At 43.8% G+C, this 21,016-nt stretch overlaps 1 protein-coding gene across 1 annotated transcript in view; it reads right to left on the reverse strand.

Annotated features, from left to right (window-relative positions):
* chd3 (chromodomain helicase DNA binding protein 3) overlaps nt 1–20,722 on the reverse strand; it is a 44,820-nt gene extending 24,098 nt beyond the window's left edge. Inside the window, 19 exon segments of the mRNA XM_080451817.1 lie at nt 980–1,121; nt 3,329–3,502; nt 3,801–3,922; nt 4,192–4,329; nt 4,466–4,666; nt 5,287–5,478; nt 5,695–5,791; nt 6,120–6,475; nt 7,038–7,241; nt 7,806–8,001; nt 8,003–8,088; nt 10,171–10,343; nt 10,953–11,088; nt 11,474–11,619; nt 12,137–12,375; nt 14,730–14,857; nt 15,843–16,031; nt 16,307–16,440; nt 20,073–20,722. Coding sequence (XP_080307943.1) covers nt 980–1,121; nt 3,329–3,502; nt 3,801–3,922; nt 4,192–4,329; nt 4,466–4,666; nt 5,287–5,478; nt 5,695–5,791; nt 6,120–6,475; nt 7,038–7,241; nt 7,806–8,001; nt 8,003–8,088; nt 10,171–10,343; nt 10,953–11,088; nt 11,474–11,619; nt 12,137–12,375; nt 14,730–14,857; nt 15,843–16,031; nt 16,307–16,440; nt 20,073–20,259 — 3,240 coding nt within the window. The 5' untranslated portion in view covers nt 20,260–20,722.
* Between the last annotated feature and the right edge of the window lie 294 nt (nt 20,723–21,016).

Here is a 21,016-nt window from a genome sequence, read left to right on the forward strand (position 1 = left end):
ACAACAAGTCATTGTCGGGTAATCAGACCATCAATTAGCGTCTGTGAGATCGGGTTTGTGAGAGAGTGAGAGAGAGAGAGAAAAAAAAGAGAGAGAGAGAGAGAGAGAGAGAGAGAGAGAGAGAGAGAGAGAGAGAGAGGTGCACATACTTCAAGGAAGCAATTTTATGGAATACGCTCACTTCTGGCACTTCTTGTCATCCTACCCAGTATGGTAGATTTATTTCCTCTCATGCGGTCACAGAACAGTGCCATCAGCTGATTATCAGCTGCAGTCTGCAGTGCAACTATTTCACAGCTTTTAACACCTGACGTCTCCCAATCTGATCTCCCGACATAGTCAGGCGATGTCCAGACAAGACAGCTTGGCGTGTACAGGCCTTAAGAGAGGTAAAAGAGGATGGACCCTTGTGTGACTAGACAATGCAAGGCAGAGGTGGAGGCGGTTTGATATGGTTACCATATAGAGACCAGTGTTTCCCCTATATGCATTAAGCAGTGGCGGGCCGCCACCCCTTAAATCCGACCGCCACAGTATGATTTTTTTTTTACAGAGAAAATTATATCAATGCTCAAATGCATTGATATAATGCTCAAATGCTCTCAGGCAGGATGCCATCTGTGCCATCACTAGTTGTTGATGTGTGACTGACTGATTTGTATACTTTTGTCTATACTTTTGCCTAATAAAAGTATATTTTCCTAAGGAGACAATTCATATGTAAACTATACAGAGTAATACTGTGCACATGTACTATATAAGATATAAGACTTTGTGTTTGAGCATAAATATGCATTTTGAGAACCCACATTTTTTTGCGAACCCAACACCTTCAGCTTCTGGCTAGGGGAAACACTGGACACAGAGCAGAAATGGCACCCAGGGATACTTGGATGTGTTCATCTTTCACTATGAAAGCAGAGAAACATGGTAGAGGTTTGAAGAAGAAGAGGAGTTTGGGTGAGTTGGGTTTTCTTACCAGGGATGCAACGGGGAAGAGGTAGGGGTGGTTGCAACACTTCTTCAGGTCCATCATGATGTTGAGCAGAGAGACCTGGTTGCCTCCGCCCTTTGAGTTGAGGGCCTCAAAGTTCCTGGTTAGGATCAACTTGTAGTACTTCCTGGTTGAAACAAAACAGCAGAATGACACAGCAAGTAAGCTCAATGTACATATAGTAGGGGGTGCTAAATGAAAAATCGTTACGCGGCGGATAAAAGCATGACATTTGATACAGATGTCCCTTGGGTCATCCTAAAACATCCTAGAAGGGGGGGCCCAAAAAAATCTTAAACAGGAAGTGAGTTATGGACAAAATCCAAAATGGCCATCTAAACTGTTGACCGTTGACTCAAAAGACACCAAAAGAATCTCCAAAAAGCATAAAATTTGGCACACATGTCCCTTGGGTCATCCTAAGACATCCTAGAAGGGGTGCCCAAAAGAATCTGAAACAGGAAGTGAGTTATTGACCAAATTGAAAATGGCCGCCTAGTGTTGTCGATTGACTCAAAAGACAACTAAAGAATCTCCAAAAAGCATAACATTTGGCACACATGTCCCTAGGGTCATCCTAAGACATCCTAGAAGGGGTGCCCAAAAAAGTCTTCAACAGGAAGTGAGTTATTGACAAAATTGAAAATGGCCGCCTACAGTGTTGGCGATTGGCTCAAAAAGCCTATAGAATCTCCAAAAAGCATACAATTTGGCACATATGTCCCTTGGGTCATCCTAACACATCCTAGAAGGGGTGCTCAAAATAACCTGAAACAGGAAGTGAGTTATTGACTAAATTGAAAATGGCCGCCTACAGTGTGAAAGATGATGCAAGATACCTAAATAATCTCATAAAAGCATGAAATGTGGTACAAATGTCCCTTGGGTGATCTGAACGCATCCTACAAGGGGTGCCCAAAGAGGTTTTAAACAGGAAGTGACCGCCTAAAGCAGTTGACACAAAAGAAAACATAAAGGGACGTCATAAAGGTGTATCATTTGGTACGTACATTGAGTGCTTCTTAATATATCCTAGAAGCTGCATCTTATCTTACTCTGCATATTCTTATTTTACTCTCTGCATCTTATTTATTTATTATTGTATTTTCTTCTTGATCATTACTGTTTTTTGTGATTAGTGTTTAGTAACTACATGTATTCATGTGTGCCATTTCGCAATTACCAGCACATTGGCATAATGCTCTGCAAGGTAACCCAGCATCCCGGCATCTACACTTTCTCGAACAGAAGGGCTCAGCTTTGCAGCCACACTTGAGTTCTCTACAAACTTTGGCAGCCTCTGGCAAGAGTGTCCATAAAGGTCTCCACGAATCAGCGACTTTAATCCATCCATATTTGTCAGGAGATGGTAGAGATTGCATAGCTTTCAGGCTTCTGGACCAAATGCCAGATTGGCAAACTGCTCGATTTGAATGTTGTAGCAGTGCAGCCCGTGGGGGAGGAGTGTTTTCCATTGAGAGACTATTACAACTTTTTTTGGCACCCCTTAAGATGCATTCAGATCACCCAAGGGACATTTGTACCAAATTTCATGCTTTTATGAGATTATTTTTTATGAGTGTCTTTTGCATCATCTGTCAACACTGTACACGGCCATTTTCAATTTAGTTGTTTCAGATCATTTCAGGCACCCCTTCTAGGATGTCTTACGATGACCCAAGGGACATGTATGCCAAATTGTATGCTTTTATGAGATTCTTTAGTTGTCTGTTGAGTCAATCGACAACACTGTAGGCGGTCATTTTCAATTTTGTCAATAACTCACTTCCTGTTTAAGATTTTTTGGGGCACCCCTTCTGGGATGTCTTGGGATGACCTAAGGGACATGTATGCCAAATTGTATGCTTTTATGAGATTCTTTAGTCGTCTTTTGAGTCAATCGACAACACTAGGCGGCCATTTTCAATTTCGTCAATAACTCACTTCCTGTTTCAGATTCCTTTGGGATGTCCCTTAGGATGACCCAAGGGACATATGTGCCAAATTTTATGCTTTTTGGAGATTCTTTTGGTGTCTTTTCAACGGTCAACAGTTTAGGTGGCCATTTTTAATTTTGTCCATAACTCACTTCCTGTTTAAGATTTTTTTGGGCACCCCTTCTAGGATGTTTTAGGATGACCCAAGGGACATCTGTATCAAATTTCATGCTTTTATCCGCCGCGTAACGATTTGGCCATTTTTTGTGGTTAGTACCCCCTACTAATATATGTTCGGCGCCACCCACTGGAATGCTTCTGTTTTTTTTCTCTCTTGTAGAACGGCTATTTTTGATGCGCGGTACCAGCACGCAACTACATATAAATCAGGCCTTACTTCTGCATGGGGCTGAGCTCCACACGGACGATGAGCTCTGTTTTGGAAGGCATTTCCTTGAAGACGTCGGCCTTCAGCCTCCTCAGCATGTGAGGCCCCAACAGGTCGTGGAGCTTCTTGATCTGGTCCTCCTTGGAGATGTCGGCGAACTCCTCCAGGAAGCCGTCCAGGTTACTGAACGGCGGGGAAGATAGATTAATTTTCCATCACATGAACACGTCACTCGACAGATAACAGATTTTCAAGATCTGTGTCAGGGAGGTGTAAAGATGGAGAGAGAGAGAGAGAGAGAGAGAGAGAGAGAGAGAGAGAGAGAGAGAGAGAGAGAGAGAGAGAGAGAGAGAGAGAGAGAGAGAGAGAGAGAGAGAGAAAGAGAGAGAGAGAGAGAGAGAGAGCAAGAGCGAGAGTGAGAGAGAGAGAGAGAGAGAGTGAGAGAGAGAGAGAGAGAGAGCAAGAGAGAGAGGATCCCTACTTGAAGCGGTTGGGTGTGAGGAAGTTGAGCAGGTGAAACAGCTCTTCCAGGTTGTTCTGTAGAGGAGTTCCAGTGAGCAGCAGCTTGTGGTCGATCTTGTAGTCGTTCAAACGCCTGAAGAACTGAAGGTGGAGATGAAACATGCATTTGAATGTGAAGTTGAGTTTAGGATGTATCAAGATCTGTGTCATTCTGTATTTCTACATTTTTTTTAGTCTCCCATGGTATTCAGGTGATGTATTACTGTAGTACATGAATAAACAAAACAATTAAGTAAGTGAATGAATTAATTATGAAGTGGACAAATTATTGTGGTCATTATTGACATCATCATTGGTCTCTTTTAGGCATGGGATAGTGATGTACACACATACACACGCTTGCTACCTACCTTGGACTGGTTGTTCTTGAGACGGTGGGCCTCGTCCACCACCAGGCAGGCCCAGTCGATGGACTTGAGCGAAGTCTGGTCAATGGTCACCAACTCATAGGAGGTCAGTAGCACATGGAACTTGATGGGGGCATCTCTCTGCAGGGAATATCCAAAAACATGCAGACTTTTGCAAGATTTTTGCTGGAGCATGCAAAAGGTTTGTGTGAGTATGCAAACCTTTCATCACAGAATGCTTAAGTATTGGATAGAAGCACAAAATACTCCTCCTCACCCGCAGCTTGAAGGGCCTCTTTCCTCCCTTGATGAGCATATCTTCGAAGGAGAGCTCATTCTCTCTGATGATGGCTCGGCTGTCCTTGTCCCCCGTGTATGTCACCACATAGAAGTCTGGCGCCCACATTTCAAACTCCCTCTCCCAGTTGATGATGGTGGAAAGCGGGGCGCTGACAAGGAACGGGCCCTTGGTGTGGCCCTGGATGAGAGAAGAGTAGAGAATGAGTATGGGACTTAGTACGCTGGGTGTACTGTAACTGAAGTCATGACGCACACCTTTGGCTGTTATTGCGTCACTTGTGTGACCTTTGTGCACTGGAGAGAATACCAAAAGAACATGTCAGGGGCACAATCATTTCCTCCTCAAATTATCTTCCATACACCAAATAATACAAACAGGACATTTGTTTTGTGCTATAATTTGTGTAAGAGGTCATTGGAAACTCTGACACTTCCCAATGTGTTCTGTGATGAGAGCTCGCCTAACTTAAAAACAACAGGATTCATGTAAAATATTGGCAAAGTTCCCATTAAAGACAAAAGATCTAAGATCTTCTCTAAAAAACTATATCCACCTATTTGCCTGTTTGGTAAACATGACATAACAGTTATTTGCAAATTGTATTTTTCCCAATAAGTAACAATTTTTCTCCCCATTTAGTAGTTATGCGAATTTCTGAATTCCCCACATACTTACTATAGTCTTGTCACTGCTGACCCTACTGGTTTGTACGGGTCACGCAATAAATAAACGATTAAATAAAAGCAAGAAAACAACCCAAAAAAACGTATCTCTCCAATGCTTGCTCTTGCGCGTACCTCTTTGAAGAGCGAGTAGAGGAAGACGATGGTTTGGATGGTCTTGCCCAGGCCCATCTCGTCTGCCAGGATGGTGTCTGTGCCCTGAGCCCAGGAGAACCGCAGCCAGTTCAAACCCTCCAGCTGATACAGGTGTAGGTTCCCGCCTGTCGACGTCACAAAGTCAGGTTGCTCCTCGTACTTTATCGTAGGCTGGATGGAGAGAATGATAACGGTGCAAATGTTATTGTTATTATCAGTTATAGTTGCAGAAGTAGCATTATTTACCCTGTTCTGCAAATATTAGTAGTAGCATCAGCAGCAGTAGCAGATTTTTTTCTAACCATGTGCTGCAAATACCAAGAGGAATAGCAGCAAACGTGAACAGTTGACCAAACAATCAAAAATCCTGAGTCAGTGATAACTCACATCGTTGACAGGTGAGCCAAGGGCCTCATCGTCACCCTCCGGGTTCCTGTTCCTCAGCTTTCTGGATTTGTCTGGGTCCTCTTTCATCATCTCGTCCCTGTCACACAGCAGTACAACAACCAACCAGTCAGGCTATCAATGAAATGTATCAATGAAATGATCATGATCGATTACGCTTACATTAGTCTAACAGGCAAGCAATAAAAGCAACTATTCCTCTACTCTGCCATATTGTACGTCTGCATATCTGTTGGCAAGACATTTCACAGCATATTCAGATCAACATCATGTTGAATTTACTTTAGGAGTTAGCAATGTCACCAACGGCACCATCCATTGCCTTCCAAAACAATTTGCCATTAACCACCGCCAACCACAGCCTGGACAGACCACCCATGTGATGGACAGGCTGAGGTGGTCCGTACCTGTGTCTCCAGTAGTTGGCCTTAAAGACACTAAAGCCAGACAGGTCCAGGTCATCTCTCTCCCAGGTACACTGGTCATAGGTCAGGTCTCTCCACTTGAGCAAGTAGTGGTACATCCCCTTTTTATCCAGGCTGTGATTAACAATCCGATGGATCATCATCCACTCTGGCTTGATGCCGTATTTGTAGTACTTTTCATCCAAGATGGCGTACTGTGGGTCCTTTGCACGCCTCTTCTCGCTCTTCCCTGTGCCACCATCCTCCTCTCCCCCCGAGCCGTAGTCCAGGGCTGGGGGCTCATCCATGTCCGTCTTCCGCTGGTAGTTGCGGAACATCACTGAGTGGAATATCTCCAGCTGGGGGGGGCATAGGGGACAGAAAGAGGTTGGCTTTAATACATGAGACAGTATGCTGGAGTTCACCTGACATACAAACACAGTTGTGTATTGGTGTTGACTATGTTAAAACCACTTAAACCCTATATCATTTGTTGACCGGGGTCCCCGAGTCTATACTTGTCCCCATCCTTTTTTCCTTCGACAGCAAATCTTTTAGACGAAAAATAGCCGATATACAAGCTCACAGATGCGCTAGCTTGTAGACCTGCTATTTTTGTTGCATGTTTGCCTATCATTATGAGAGGCCCAGAATAGGGACGCTAGGGTTCAAGTGGTTAAGTTTCAGTCCCATATATTTACTTCTCTTTAAATGCCCTTTTATGCTTTATGTAAAGCCAAGAAATGTGCTACGCAGATAAACTAGCCGTACCTCAAATCTGGTGTCTAGCTCTTTCCTTCCTAGTATAGAGATTAGCATGTAAAACAATGTGTAACAATGTTTTGAAAAGTGCTACATAAAGAAGGTTATAATGAATATCATTTAGGTTAGAGGTATGCATTTGTTATTGCTATACCTTACCTGTAGTTCAGTGATCCATGTGCAGTGCCAGTAGGACTGGCCAGTCAGCTTGACGAAGAACTCCCGCTCGGGTCTGCCCTTCATAGGGGGCGGCGGTGGGGCATCGGGCAGGGCCTCCGGGGCAGGAGGCACAGGGATGGGAGCCGGAGGCTCGCCCCAATGCCAGTGGAGAATTTTCTGGACGCGCCCGTTGATTTGCGGACACTGGGGGAGGTTATGAGGTCAATGTTATTGTCAGAAGTGTTAAAACAAAAACTTTTGTGACTGTTCCAGTGAGCTTTATAGCGTGCATTATCAGATAATTCATCAACGTAAAATACACATGAATAGACAACTTTGAATAGACTTACACTATATATATATATATATATATATATATATATATATATATATATATATATATATATATATATATATATTATAATTTATGTATATATTACAACATGAGACTTGACTATTATATAATTTATCACTTGAAAGCAGGTGAAAATGTCTTCATAGACTAATAAGAAAAAAACCCTCCCACTGGAACCACACAGAATGGAAAGGGACAGGGTCGGACAGGATGGGGCAGGACAAGATCGGACAGGATAAAGCAGGGCAGAACAGGACAGGATGGGACAGGACGGGACAGGACAGACGGTACGGTACGGTACGGTACGGTACGGTACGGTACGGTACGGTACGGTACGGTACGGTACGGTACGGTACGGTACGGTACGGTACGGTACAGATGGTACAGTGCGGGACAGGACAGGAATGACTAACCGTGCATCGCGGACACAGCCATTCTCCGTTGGGGATCTCAGGCAGCGGTGGGTTGAGACAGTGGATGTGGTAGGACGAAGTACAGGTGTCGCAGCATAACAGTTCCCCTCCGTCTTTACACACTCGACAGAACTCCATGTGGTCATCCTCCTCCTCCTCCGCCTCCGGCAGGATCTCAGGCACCACCGCCACCCCCCACCTCTGGTATCACTCGGTCCTCGGATTCCTCCTCAAACTCCTCAAACTCCTCATCCTTCGCCTCCCACTGAATGCCCTCCTTCTCCTAGGAGAGGAAGGAAGGTAACATCTAGCTAATAGATGGGTTTCCTGTTTGTAAACATGAGAGGATGATGCGCGCGCAGTGGAGGGTTGAGCAGTAGAGGGCGCTATTACCCGCAGCAGCTCTAGTCAAATGTACATTCAAAAAAGAAATGGTCTTCACCGGGTTTAATGAAAGTAGATTAAATGATGCAGTTTGTAATATCTTCTTTACTCAATAAAAATGATTTGTCGGAAGTTGGATCTGTTTGTATATAATAGCAGCATTATGCCTATTATGCCTAAAATAGCAGCATTATGCCTATCTAAATCCCGAAAATAACAACAGAGTGAATGGCGCTTCCGGTTCGTTCTACCACCCGCATGCGCAGATTGCGCACTCTGCTCTGTGATGACGTCGCGCGGAAACCCATCTATAAGACCACCTCTCTCAATGAAATTGACTGAATGGGTGAATCCTATACAATATATCGTCAGTGTCCAGCCGGGACCAGCTAACTCCATTTTCATTTTTTTTTTATTTTTTTCATAAATCAACGCTATTGAACCCCCTCTACATCTGTGTAATTTTTTTTTAAATAATAACATATGAAAAGTATTAAAAAGCGCCTCTGACGAAAACTCCTAACTCCATTGGACCCTCAAACTGTCCGTCAAAAACAAACAACTCCCCCCTCCTCTCAGGCTCTCGAGAAGCTCTGCTCTGTATGAGGCAGACAGGGAGAAGATTTTTCAATGCTTTTGGGAGAACATAAACTGGGAAGAGAAGAGAATGTATGTGCAAGGTTTGATAGATGTCACCCCAGTAAAGAGGAGAAGGGTGTCTTCACAAAGGTCATCTGCTCGTGTTTTCTTTTTAAATGTTAATGGACAGAGAATGAGTGTGTGCAGGAGTTTGTTTCAAACATCTCCAAGAGCTCAAGGAGATCATGCCAAAAGACTTTCACAGCTTTTATGACAATCTAAAGCACTAAGAAACACCCACCACACACACGCAACACACAACACACAACAGTGTGATAATAAAATGTTGATAGGTATATGATAGGTAAATTCAACTGTGGTTGTTATTGTTAGTGCAGTAGGCTACAGATTTGACAGATTCTATTTTTCATGAATGTATTTTGTATTTATATGCCATTTATTTATTGTTGGTGTGCCATGATCGCTTTTGTTAAATACATGATTGAGTATTGAGGCAGAATTGTTTGTTGCACTCAACTGTAGAAGAACAACAGTGGTAACAGTTAGATCCATGGTTGTTTACAATGCATGTTAAAATAAAAGTTGTTTAAGTACAGAATTCAGCTTGATCTATAGTATATGAGGATGGCGCTCACCATAATTAGCTGATCTCCAAGCTCACAATGCGTTGTGATGTGTTGTGAGCTTTGAGATCCATTGCCAGCTGTTCTTATCAATGATGGACAAAACCTCCTAACTCCACTTGCACTGGATTTGGGTAAAGTGGTGATAATTTAATGACACATGCAAGTATCTGATAATATATAAAGTCACAATACCAAGTTTGATGAGGCAGTATTGCTTTGTTTTAAAAATATAAGGTTTTCTTCATTTTCTGAAAAAAATATATTTTGTTTTTCATCTCCTGAACAATTACCATTTTGGATTTAGCTGGTTCCGGCCGGACAGCAGAGATATAGAGGTTTGGGCCACTACGGAGCCCGCACACCTACGTTGCACTACTGATCCGATAATACATTACATTGATTAGTTAGATTAACTGTAGCACCCCTTATCCAACACTACCTGGCAATCTGAATTTCTTTCAATCTACTCATTTTTGCTTCATCGCACGATAAAATGATGTAGAAGTAAAAAAGAAGAAGCTTGTAAAACCTCTTGAATGTGGTGTGGTGTGTTTACCACATTAAAGATAATGTGGTAAACCCAACTACTCTGGTACCCAAAGCACCTGCTAACCATCACTTATCTTGGTTTTGACAACTGTCTTAGAGATCATAATGTGAGATGTGAAACAAAGCAAAATCACACAAAACCAATAATATATCAATCAACTAATAAACCATGACTTTAATTTCACATTGGTTGTACTAGTACTCACACAGTGGGGGCAGCTCCACTTGCCCTCGGGGGCCTTGTCCAGCTCAGGTTCCAGGCAGACGAGGTGGTAGGCTCTGGGACAGGTATCACAAAGGATGATCTCACCGCCCTGCTGGCACACCTCGCAGTAGTCCTGGTGGTCTGTCTCATAGCCGTCCTCCTCACCTCCTGCCACTGGAGGGACAGACAGACAGACAGACAGACAGACAGACAGACAGACAGACAGACAGACAGACAGACAGACAGACAGACAGACAGACAGACAGACAGACAGACAGACAGACAGACAGACAGACAGACAGACAGACAGACAGACAGACAGACAGACAGACAGACAGACAGACAGACAGACAGACAGAAAAATAAATTGAGTAAAGATTTTAATGCATCTATCCCAGCAGATTGACAGCATTTATCATGCTGAACACACAATGACACAAACTTTTAAACTTGTCAGCTGAAACTACACCACTACATTTGATATCAAAACAGAGAATAAAATATACATGTAACACAGATCTCCAGCTGAAATCGAACCAACAGTGTGCAGCACTAATGAACTCTACTCTACCCAGTTACTACAATAATAATATTTTTTGCACATAAAGTCTATTCCTTCCTTTTTGCCAAATGCCTGTATTGTGAGTTTCATGTACCTTTTCCCTCCTCCTCTTTTAAGCTCTGTAGATCCAAATTCCAATTCAGTTCTACTGAACATTTATATTCTACATTATTCGGTCAGTTACTGGCATGCAAGCATGTGACATTTTAAGCTGCATTTACATTTCTTCTTCTTCTTGGCAGGCCGTCCTGGTGCTCGCTTGTTCTTCTTCACGCGTCCGGAGCTGTCCGAACGAACTGAAGAGCTGTGGACGCTGGAGTTCTCCTGCTCGGATTCATCTTCATCTACATCCTCACTCTGGAATAGAGTGGGAGGAGAGGGAGGGTGAAAAAAGGTCATCATCTATCCATTCACAAATCCATCCATCCATCCATCCACACACACATTCATCCATCCATCCAGCTACACTGCCATCCATTCATTTATCCCTCCATCCAGCCAACTGACCGTGCATCCATTCATCCAACCATCCATCTATCCTACCATACATACGTATGCAAAGATTTCTGCAAGGGCCTTTGTCACAGTGTGAACACTTGATGAATTGAACACATTGGACCACAATGGAAGCAAGCCCTCAGGGCTTTTTGTGCTATCCTTTTAGCATTACTGTATAACTGTACCTCTGTACTTACTCTGCAAACTGTGCAAATAAAGTATTCAATCAATCAATCAAACTTACTGAACAGCTCTTCTTCCTCTTGGCACCTACGGCTGCCACTGCCAGCTTGATTCGGATGGGGGCCATCTTCTTGGCCTTGGCTGCAGCTGCAGTCTTTTTCTTGTCTGCGACACGAGGACTCTTGCTGCGCTTCTTATAACCTACCCCTGGGCAGACAGAGAGAAAGAAAACTCTGGAAAAGATTCATCTGAATCTTTTCTCTCGATCTCTCACCATTCCTGTATCCCGATCAGAAGAAGAATAACAAACTGCACATTACATTCTTCTAACAGCATTCCAGCTTTATTTAACCTTGTATACGGACGGTCAAAAGGTGACGAGAGGAAACAGGAAGAGAGATAAGGGGGTCCTTGAGGGGATTCCAGGGGGTCCCCAGCAAAATGTGCATACAAAATCTGTTACTTTAACCTTATATGCAGCGGCTATTTGAAAATGGCCAAACTACAAGCTCACAACACGTCGCAATGCAACGTGTCGTGAGCTTGTAGATCTGCTATTTTAAAAGAATCAAAAGAATATTTTGGAAACATTTTAACAACACAAATCTTGTATGTGGGTCCCGGGCACAAAATATTTTCAGATCAGGGTAATACATATTAATTTGGGGGTCCTTGACATAAAAATTAGATAAAGCACTGGGGGAAAGGGGTGTTTGCCGCTGACCTTTGCCCTCTTTAGTCTTGGCCTTGCGAAGCGGAGGCGGCTGCGGAGGTGGTTCTGGGGAGGCGGCCGCCGCAGAGACCTGCTCGGCAACAGCGATGGCGGCGGCGGCTGCGGCCGCTGCCACGGCCGCACCGTTGCCTTTGAAGGGGTTGTTGGAGCTGAACTCCCTCCACTTGGCGCCCAGGATGGTCATCATCTTCGACATGGGGATTTTGGGGTTTTTCTTAGCGATCATGGGCCTGGTAGAGAGAGGTTAGTCTAAACCTTTCCCCCAACTTGAGTTACATTTATGAGCACTTCAAACAGCTGAGTGGCATAACATTTCTCAGTTATGTTTCGTAAAATCAAAAGACTCCTAATTTGGAGAGAGATCAACATTACTTTGCGGCAAGTTAGAGCATGACTGACTGGCCTATCACAGATGCGAAAACCTTTTTATGGAACATAATGCAGAAAAAGATGCTCGGGTTAATATAGAAATGGTTCTATTTGTGGGGTTTCCAATAGTTATTTATGATTCTTACATTCGCAGTGAGGTTTACTGTTTCAGTGCATTGATATCATTTTGGACAATAAAGTGAATTAACGACGAAGTCACTTCTGGTCAGACGAAGGAGGAGCCAGGCCCGGAGGCAACCCACAGTGCCTAGAGCCTCCTAGTGTCGCCAACACCTGCTGCTAACATCTCACCAGCCACCCTAAGCCCCCAACAGACAGTGGGGGCAGTAGCATGCCACTTAGATACAGGCCGGGGTCTGATCAGCCATGAAGTGAAAAGCAGGCAAGCAGCATAGAAATCAGGGAGCACTGACACAGTTCCTTCTCTGCCAAGCGACCCCAGACTGGCCAACATGGTGTATGTGAAATAAGCATGTTGATTTCGATTTTAAAACCTAATGGTTATTGACTTGTTGGCACATGAGAAGCCTGTATGCTTTAATAAATGGTGAGAAATAAGGCAAAATATAGCCTACATGATTTGAAGGTTTATTGCTATAAAACCTGTGGATGTCATTATGGCATAAACAATAAGTTGAAGGGTTGATTTGGAGGTTCAAATTATGTATAGCCTACTTAAAATTATTTAATACCATTTTCCAAAGCATACTTTTATTTTTTATATTTTACTTTTTCACATTTTGAGAACAACTGCCAATGTCAAACTGCAAAACATACATACACAATGTATGGCTGAAGCGTTGCATTTCATTTACTTACAACCATGTTATAGTAAGTGTGATGTAGTAGCCTAATGCAGGTGTAAGACCTGTTTGTATTGTGTTATAGGTATACTGTAACTGTGACAAAATGCATAGTTTGCTATGCATTTTGGGGGGTTTGACCCCCAAGACATTTGGAATAGGTGTCCCTTATTTCAATTTCTGGGAGTTGGCAACCCTAGCTACTTTGTTGGTTTACTTTGATTGGAAACATTCCCCTTGCACAAGTTTCTTGAGAACATTCACCTCCCCCAGTATCCGTATTGAGATGTGCAGCCTTTGTTGCTTCTCAAACAAAGCTTCTCAAACTCATATAACTTCCCAACTGATTCATGCAACACCATTAAACTTCATAGAAATGCTAGTCATGGGACAAGGAAGAACTGATTCACTTTTTGCACCAATTGGTCAAAGGGGGGTAGGGGGTTGGACAGTGGGTGTGGCTTCTCATTAAAAAGTCCTGAAACCATAGATATAGAAACCTAGATACCTCATTGGCCTCTGCAGTTCGTTGGAGCGACCTGTTTTGTATGGTGGCTGCCATATTTCCGGGGGGCACGGGCACTGGCCAATCACAGCGTATTGACAACTGGCCAATCACAGCGCGTCGTTTCCAGGACTTGTCAGAATCTAGTTGTCCCGCCCCCACCTGCCTCTGATTGGCCTACTGAACGCCCCCTTCTGTGACGCACATGGAAATTTCCAGCTGCCCCCCCGGAAACGGAAGCGCGCCCGCCATACAGACGCTTCAGAGCCAGAGGAGGCGTCTACCTTTATATGTCTATGCCTGAAACCGCTTGCGCAGTGGTAAAGTCCCTGCCCACCACCATGGAGGTTGTGGGTTCGAATCCACCGTGGTGCAACCGGCATTGTCGGGCGTCTATGCGAACACAATTGGCCCATGTTCGGGGGAGGGAAGCCGGGCAGGGTCATTGCATGTAATCCTACAGGCTGGGACGGCACCTGTCAGCAGGGAGTGTTGGGCGGGAGGAGTAGGACGAAGGCTCTACGTCCTCCCGGTGGGGGCTTTTCACTGGCAGGTGAGTCAGGAGGATACAACAGCAGTGACAACACAGAAATGTGTGTGCGGAGGAATCAATTGGCACGACGAATAAATTGTGGAGAAAAAGGGGGTAACAAATAATTGGCTACTCTAAATTAAAATTAAACAAAAAAAACAAAAAGTCCTGAAACTTCTGAACGGATTCAGGCAACACGATGACACTTCGAGGCAATGGTTGGCCATGGGGCAAGGAAGAAAGAAAAACGTTTCACATTGATTGCCAGAATGGAGTTGTGGTGGCGTCCATGGCTTCTTGCCAAAAAACTATTTATTGTGTAACACCACAGGTTGATTATTGTATGAGTGATACCTCATGAACTGGCTGAAGGCCTTGTAGTTGGTGAGTTCCCTGTAGTCCTCCTCAGTGAAGGTATGGTCAACATCCTCCAGACCCCACTCCTTGGCCAGCTGGGCTGACGTCTTCTGCTCTATTGGTTGCTGAGAAGAAACAACAGATCAGGGGCTGTGTTCACATTAAGTATTTTACTTTGCCACTGAGAGTTCTCTTAAATGGCACTAAAACATCCTAGATGCGAGTTCTGTATTAAAACAGCAGAAATCTTGAATGTTGTTGACCTCGTTGCTATGGATGATGTTGTTTTTCATGAACGCACTTACTACGCCCACAGTGATTGGTTTATAGGGGACTGGTCTGTGTCAAGCTATGTACTGTATAACTCCTTGGTCTGTGTCGGTGAAGTCATCAGAAAAATACAATAGCAGGAGGTACAAATCCTGTGCCATATTCAAGTTTGAATAATTACTAATTATTCCACACTTGATTCAAACGTGAAAACAAATACAGTATACTACACATATACTTTTGAAGTATATGTTCCGCTCTAAAAATGTATGCTAGGGAAAATGCATAAATGGTAATTTTTTTTTTACAATTATTACAAAACCCATGGATAACAATATATCGCTAGGTAAACTAAATATTCTTGCCTAAAATAGTTAATAATAGGAATGACGTTATTAAAGGTAAGTTTGGAGTCGGAATAACGCTACAAGCTAAGAACAAATATGGTTCAACATAAAATATGTCTCTCCCACTTGTACCTATAGAACATTGAAGAATGAATTCATACAAACATCTACTACTACAATCTTATTTAAACTAGGTTACACTAGGCAACAACGGTTTATTCATAAATAGGCCAGTTAGGAGCTACTTTTAGCCTTAAGATGTTTCATGAATACGGCCACAGATTACTCAAACCACTGACCAGATAATTCCATTTATAGGCTAGATTATTCAAACATAAGTGCATGGATCCTCTACTTTGGATGTTTATCATTTTGATAAACCTGCTTGTTTAGCTTTGACACCAAAAGATGTACACTCTATTTTACTTTGACCCCGTTTGCATTGACTAGGATCACTAAGTGGTTTTGTTCATGTTTCTCTCCTTTCTTGTACCTTTGTCGTTTCCTCCTGGCTGCTGTCCCTGTCGCCATCATCTTTTTTCTTCTTCTTGGTTTTCTTCTCCTTTTTCTCTTTGTGCTTCTTCTTCTTCTTCTTCTCGCCAGATCCATAGTCGCTGGCTGCGCTGTCTGAGTTCTCGCCATAGTCTCTGTCTCTGTCTGAGTCTCTCTCTACATCACTGTCCTGAAGAAGAGGAGCGAGGAGGTGGAGGAAGAAAAGGAGCAAGGAAAAGGAGGAGAGGGAGTGAGACGTGAAAAATAATGAAGATAGAACAGTCGTTCTCAAACTTTTTAAATTCAAGGACCCCCCATAACTCTGAGAGTATGCAAATGGAACCAAATGGACCCGTAAGGATCCATTTGGTTCCATTTGTATACTCTCAGTTACAAACTTTTAAAGATCCATTTAGAAACCCTTTGTGATTACAAATCCAACACAGAGACAGTGGCAAAACTTACAATCTTCTTGCGTTTTTTCACTTTGATGGGTTTCCCCTCCTTCTGTTTGTCTTTCTTCTTGGTCTCCTTCTTCTTTTTCGGTCGTCCTTTCTTTTTGGCCGGGATCTCCCTGTCCGGTACCTCCCTCTCTACGTCTGGAGCAAGCGGGGGAGTTGTCAGAAGCAGCGGAGACAACAGATAAAGGCAGTTTGTCACGGTGATCTTTCCAATAATCTGCTACCAAACATCCAGCTAATCCCCTGTTGAACACTTTCACAACAAAAGCCGCATAATAGCAGCAGAGGCGCCGGTGACCTCTGCCCTTGACTGAATTGCGACATATGCCAAATTAGTTCCAGTCAGTGTGTAGTAAGTGGATTTGACAGTTGGTATTGGTTCAATACAAAGCACAGGCATAATTGGCTTATGGAGGTATGCCTATATGAACAATGCTAATGCCAGATCAGGACATTTAGATATACTACTGCAGTTTGGGGCATGGCTGTTTGGAGTGTGGGACTGTGGGACTGTTTCGGAACGTGTGCCCGTTTGGAGTGGCTCGTTTACTTGGCCCCTGGAAGTGCTGCTTGCAGCAATGGTTCTCAAGTGGGGCCCGGGGAACCCCGCAGTGGTCCTTGGGGTTGGTTCCAGGGAGTTCACAGCAAAATGAGGAACAGTTTAAACACTTAAGCCGTATTTTATTTTCCAACTATTCGGAAATAGCCAATCTGCTATTTTCAAAAGATTTTGAGAAATCTTCTTTTTTGGGGGTCCCTGGCACAAAATCTTTTCAAATTGGGAGTCCACGACTATATACATTTTGGGGGTTCTTGACATAAAATGTTTGAGGACCAATGGCTTGTAAGCAGCTGTCCCCAGAACCGGTCATCCAATCGACTTCCCACTCAATATGTATCATAAACATAAATAATATTTGTTATTTCTTTTAAAAGCTGAATTACTGTATTTTTTCCCGAGTAAAGTACATCATATCAAGGCAGATATAAAAGTTTTTCTAGTAGGTGTTAGGTAACAAACTGTTGTAAAGCAAGGCTGCTCTACTAAAGAGCATGCATGGTCACTCCTATTGCATAAAATGCCCTGAATTTGAATCCCTAAGCTGAATCTTGTGAAGGTTCACTAAGTATTATCTGCTCTTTTCGTTTTCAGAGCACAGTTTTTCCATGGTAGCCTAGCAGGATAATCAGGGAAATGTATTCTGAAGTCACAGCAGCTCATAACTAAATCACTGGGAAGGCAGTGGAGAGAGAGAGAGAGAGAGAGAGAGAGAGAGAGAGAGAGAGAGAGAGAGAGAGAGAGAGAGGGAGGGAGACACACACACACACACACACACACACACACACACACACACACACACACACACACACACACAGATAGAGACAGACAGACAGAGAGAGATAATTAGATTGAACATTTTGAGAGAGAGAGAGAGAGAGAGCAAGATAATTAGATTGAACATTGAGAGAGAGAGAGAGAGAGAGAGAGAGAGAGAGAGAGAGAGAGAGAGAGAGAGAGAGAGAGACAGACAGACAGACAGACAGACAGACAGACAGACAGACAGAGAGAATTAGATTGAACATTTGGAGAGAGAGAGAGAGAGAGAGAGAGAGAGAGAGAGAGAGAGAGAGAGAATGAAAAGCAGCTCCAGGCTATAAACACAGTGAACCATAACCAGAATGAGGGCTGCAGTCTCCCTCGTCGCACCAGTCTGTTTGATAGACCACATTTGTTCCATTTTATTGTCTGCCTTTGCCTTTGTGCTGGTATAACAGCAGTGCAGTGCGCGCCCCACCACCACCAGCCACCAGCTCCCCGCGCATCCAGGCAACGTGCAGCTGAGAAAAGTGCCGCCAGGGGCGGCAGCAACGCGCACTCCGGTCTCGGTGATTCAGAGGCCGCCAGGCAGCGTTCCAGTTCAGTGTGCTGAACTGGAACATTCCCACACCTGGGTGCTCGACACTCGGCTGCGCGCCGCTGGAGGTCGCGAGGGGTTAGAGGCCACGACGGGAAGCGCGCTAATTGATTTCTACGCGTGTCTTGTTGTGTCACAAAGGCTGGCCCTGAACAGTGTTGCCATGTCTGCTTATTATAAGCGACTTTGGGCTTCTTTTTCTGTAAAGTTGCTTGTAAATATTGGTAGTTGCGCGGGTTTTTTTGGGCTTGTTTCTTAGGTGTAGCTGCTTATTTGGCCTCGTTTCCAAATTGTTTGAATTATTATTTTAAGCAGTGGTTCTCATATGTCATGGACCCCACATTAATATGTAGGCCGCTGCCTATTTGTCCCTAACCCCCATCTGAAAAACGTTTTGTGCCACGGGATTTGTACCAGATGTCTAGTACTCAAAAATCTTCCAAATATTCCACATTTTATTTCAATCTTTTTTTTTTTTGAAAATAGCTGATCTACAAGCTCACAACGTGTCGCATTGCGACTAGTTGTGAGCTTTTTGTGAGCTTGTTGTGAGCTTGGCTATTTTCGAATATAGATGTACAGTAGGCCTATACAGGTTTAAAGTGCTCATCTCGCTTCTTTTGGGCTTGTTTTCCTGGACCTGGCTGCTTATTTTGCACACAAAATATGGCAACACTGGCCCTGAATAGGCTCCTATTTATTCAGTGGTGATACTCTGAAGACACTATTATACGCCTTGATTTAAATGACAGCTGCATTATAGAAGGCAAACATTTAGGCAACTTTTGATATCCGAGGCTGCAATCTGGCCAGGCTCATTAAGCCATATTAGGCTACTTTCACTGCCATTTGCTTTTCACCCAAGCATAACTTCCTCCCTTCCACAGAAACTTCCAGAAGACCATGCTCATGCCTATTGATTATTTAGGAATGATTTGCTCTTTCATTTGGTCTGCTGTAAAAAATAATAATAATAATAAAATAAAAATTGTAATTAAATAATTTAAATAATTTAAAAAAAATGTAAGATTAAAACAAATTAAATTCTACGACACGTAGCCCTTAATGAGAGTGAAAGGCTGAGCATCTAATTGTTTGTAATTAAAGAGCCTATAGGCTATTGCTGCCTCAGTGGGCTAAAGTGAAAGTGGCAAACAGGCACACACACCTTCTGTTATGATGTGAAGTGAGCAGCATGCACTGTCTGTCCTGTTTCTAACTGTCTCCGTCACAGACAGCGACAATGGGTTGTGGGGGAAGTTTGAGTCACACAGCAGAATGTCACACTATCATCTTTCAGCCTTTCATGCCTGACAGCGGCAGACGCATCATCATCATCTCTTCAGATCCGATCCGATAGAGAGAGATCAAATAATAGGCTGCTATGGCCGGGAGTCCATGTTTTTGCTTGCAGCCACACAGTCCTTGTCGTGAGCTTTTTACCCTTCACGGCGACCTTATTAGAATAATATTGTAATCGTTTTGTGCGTCGTATGCGGTCCAGGGACAGTCAGATCGAGGGGATGAAAAGGAACATGCGTCAACTTTATAGGGAATGCAAATAAGGTGAAACGAAAGGCGCCTCCTCGGCAAGTTGGGTTTTAAAGTTGTACTATTTCAACTCTTTAGCCTGGGATACGTTGTGAATCGAGAGGCTACGGGAGCGCAACACTTTGGATGATGTGTGCGGCACATCATCTACGATCCACGGGGCAGAATGCAATGCTGCGAGGTGTTTGATCAGCATAACGGGGTTTATATAAAAAAGAAAAGAAAAGTGGAGTATGTAGCCTATGTGTGTGTGTGTTTTCTATTTTGTACGCGCGCTCCCGTACGTGTCTTTCTCTACTGTACCTGGCAGCGCGGCTCGTGTTGCAGTTTCTCGAGGCGCCGCCGGCGAGTTGATGTCGCTTCTGTCGTTCTGATCGTCCAGGTCCTCGTCCTGATCCTCGTCCCCTTCTTCCTCATCAAAATCTCCTCCTTCCTCGGAATTAACCACCATGCCCTCGTCTTCCTCACAGGACCGGAGAGGAGAGGACATTATATTCCCGTCATCGGATCGGATCCCGTCCCGTCCCGGCTATTCTTCCCCCGAATTATGATGATATTTATTTAATATTCAAATCGGGCCACCAGAAAAAAAAAAGTGTGGGGGGCGTTTTAGGAATATTTTACACTAAGGCAGAGCAACAAAGATGGCCGCCCTTATATTTATTTTTTAACAACCCCCCCAATAAGAAAAAATCCCCTTACATAAAAAATGGCTGACTATATTATTTCAGAACGCACCCCCTCCCTCCTTTCTCTCTCTCTATCTCTCTCGCTCTCTCTCTCTCCGTGATCAACTCGCCCCCTCCCTCCCTAAAAAACGTACACATTGTTACCAGAGAAAAGGGGTGTGTGTGGCTGCATGTAAGTTACATTGTTACTTGTTTGTTTCCATCCCCGGATCAGTGCACGGATTCGACAGACTTGCCTGGTTAACTGTCACTTTGCAACAAGATCACACGCAACAACTCTCCCTTTCTGCATTGCAGACACCCGAGACAAATCTATCAAATATGGCCACCTTATAATTCTTCGGTTCGGAGCCCCCACCGTGGTGTAAAAAAATATTTTGGAGCAGGAGGGGTGTGTGTGTGTGTGTGCGTGCGTGCGTGCGTGCGTGTGTGTGTGTATGAGTGCTGGGGAGGGATTGTGAGAGGGGGGTTGGGAAAATCTGCCGCAGCCATGCCCAGACTTACATCAGATTGTATTGCTTAAAAATTAACCACTTGTGGTGAGGATGAAAGCAATGC

Source organism: Gymnoscopelus braueri (assembly GCF_963280865.1).
Source record: "Gymnoscopelus braueri genome assembly, chromosome: 15".
In the NCBI taxonomy this organism is placed as follows: Eukaryota; Metazoa; Chordata; class Actinopteri; order Myctophiformes; family Myctophidae; genus Gymnoscopelus; species Gymnoscopelus braueri.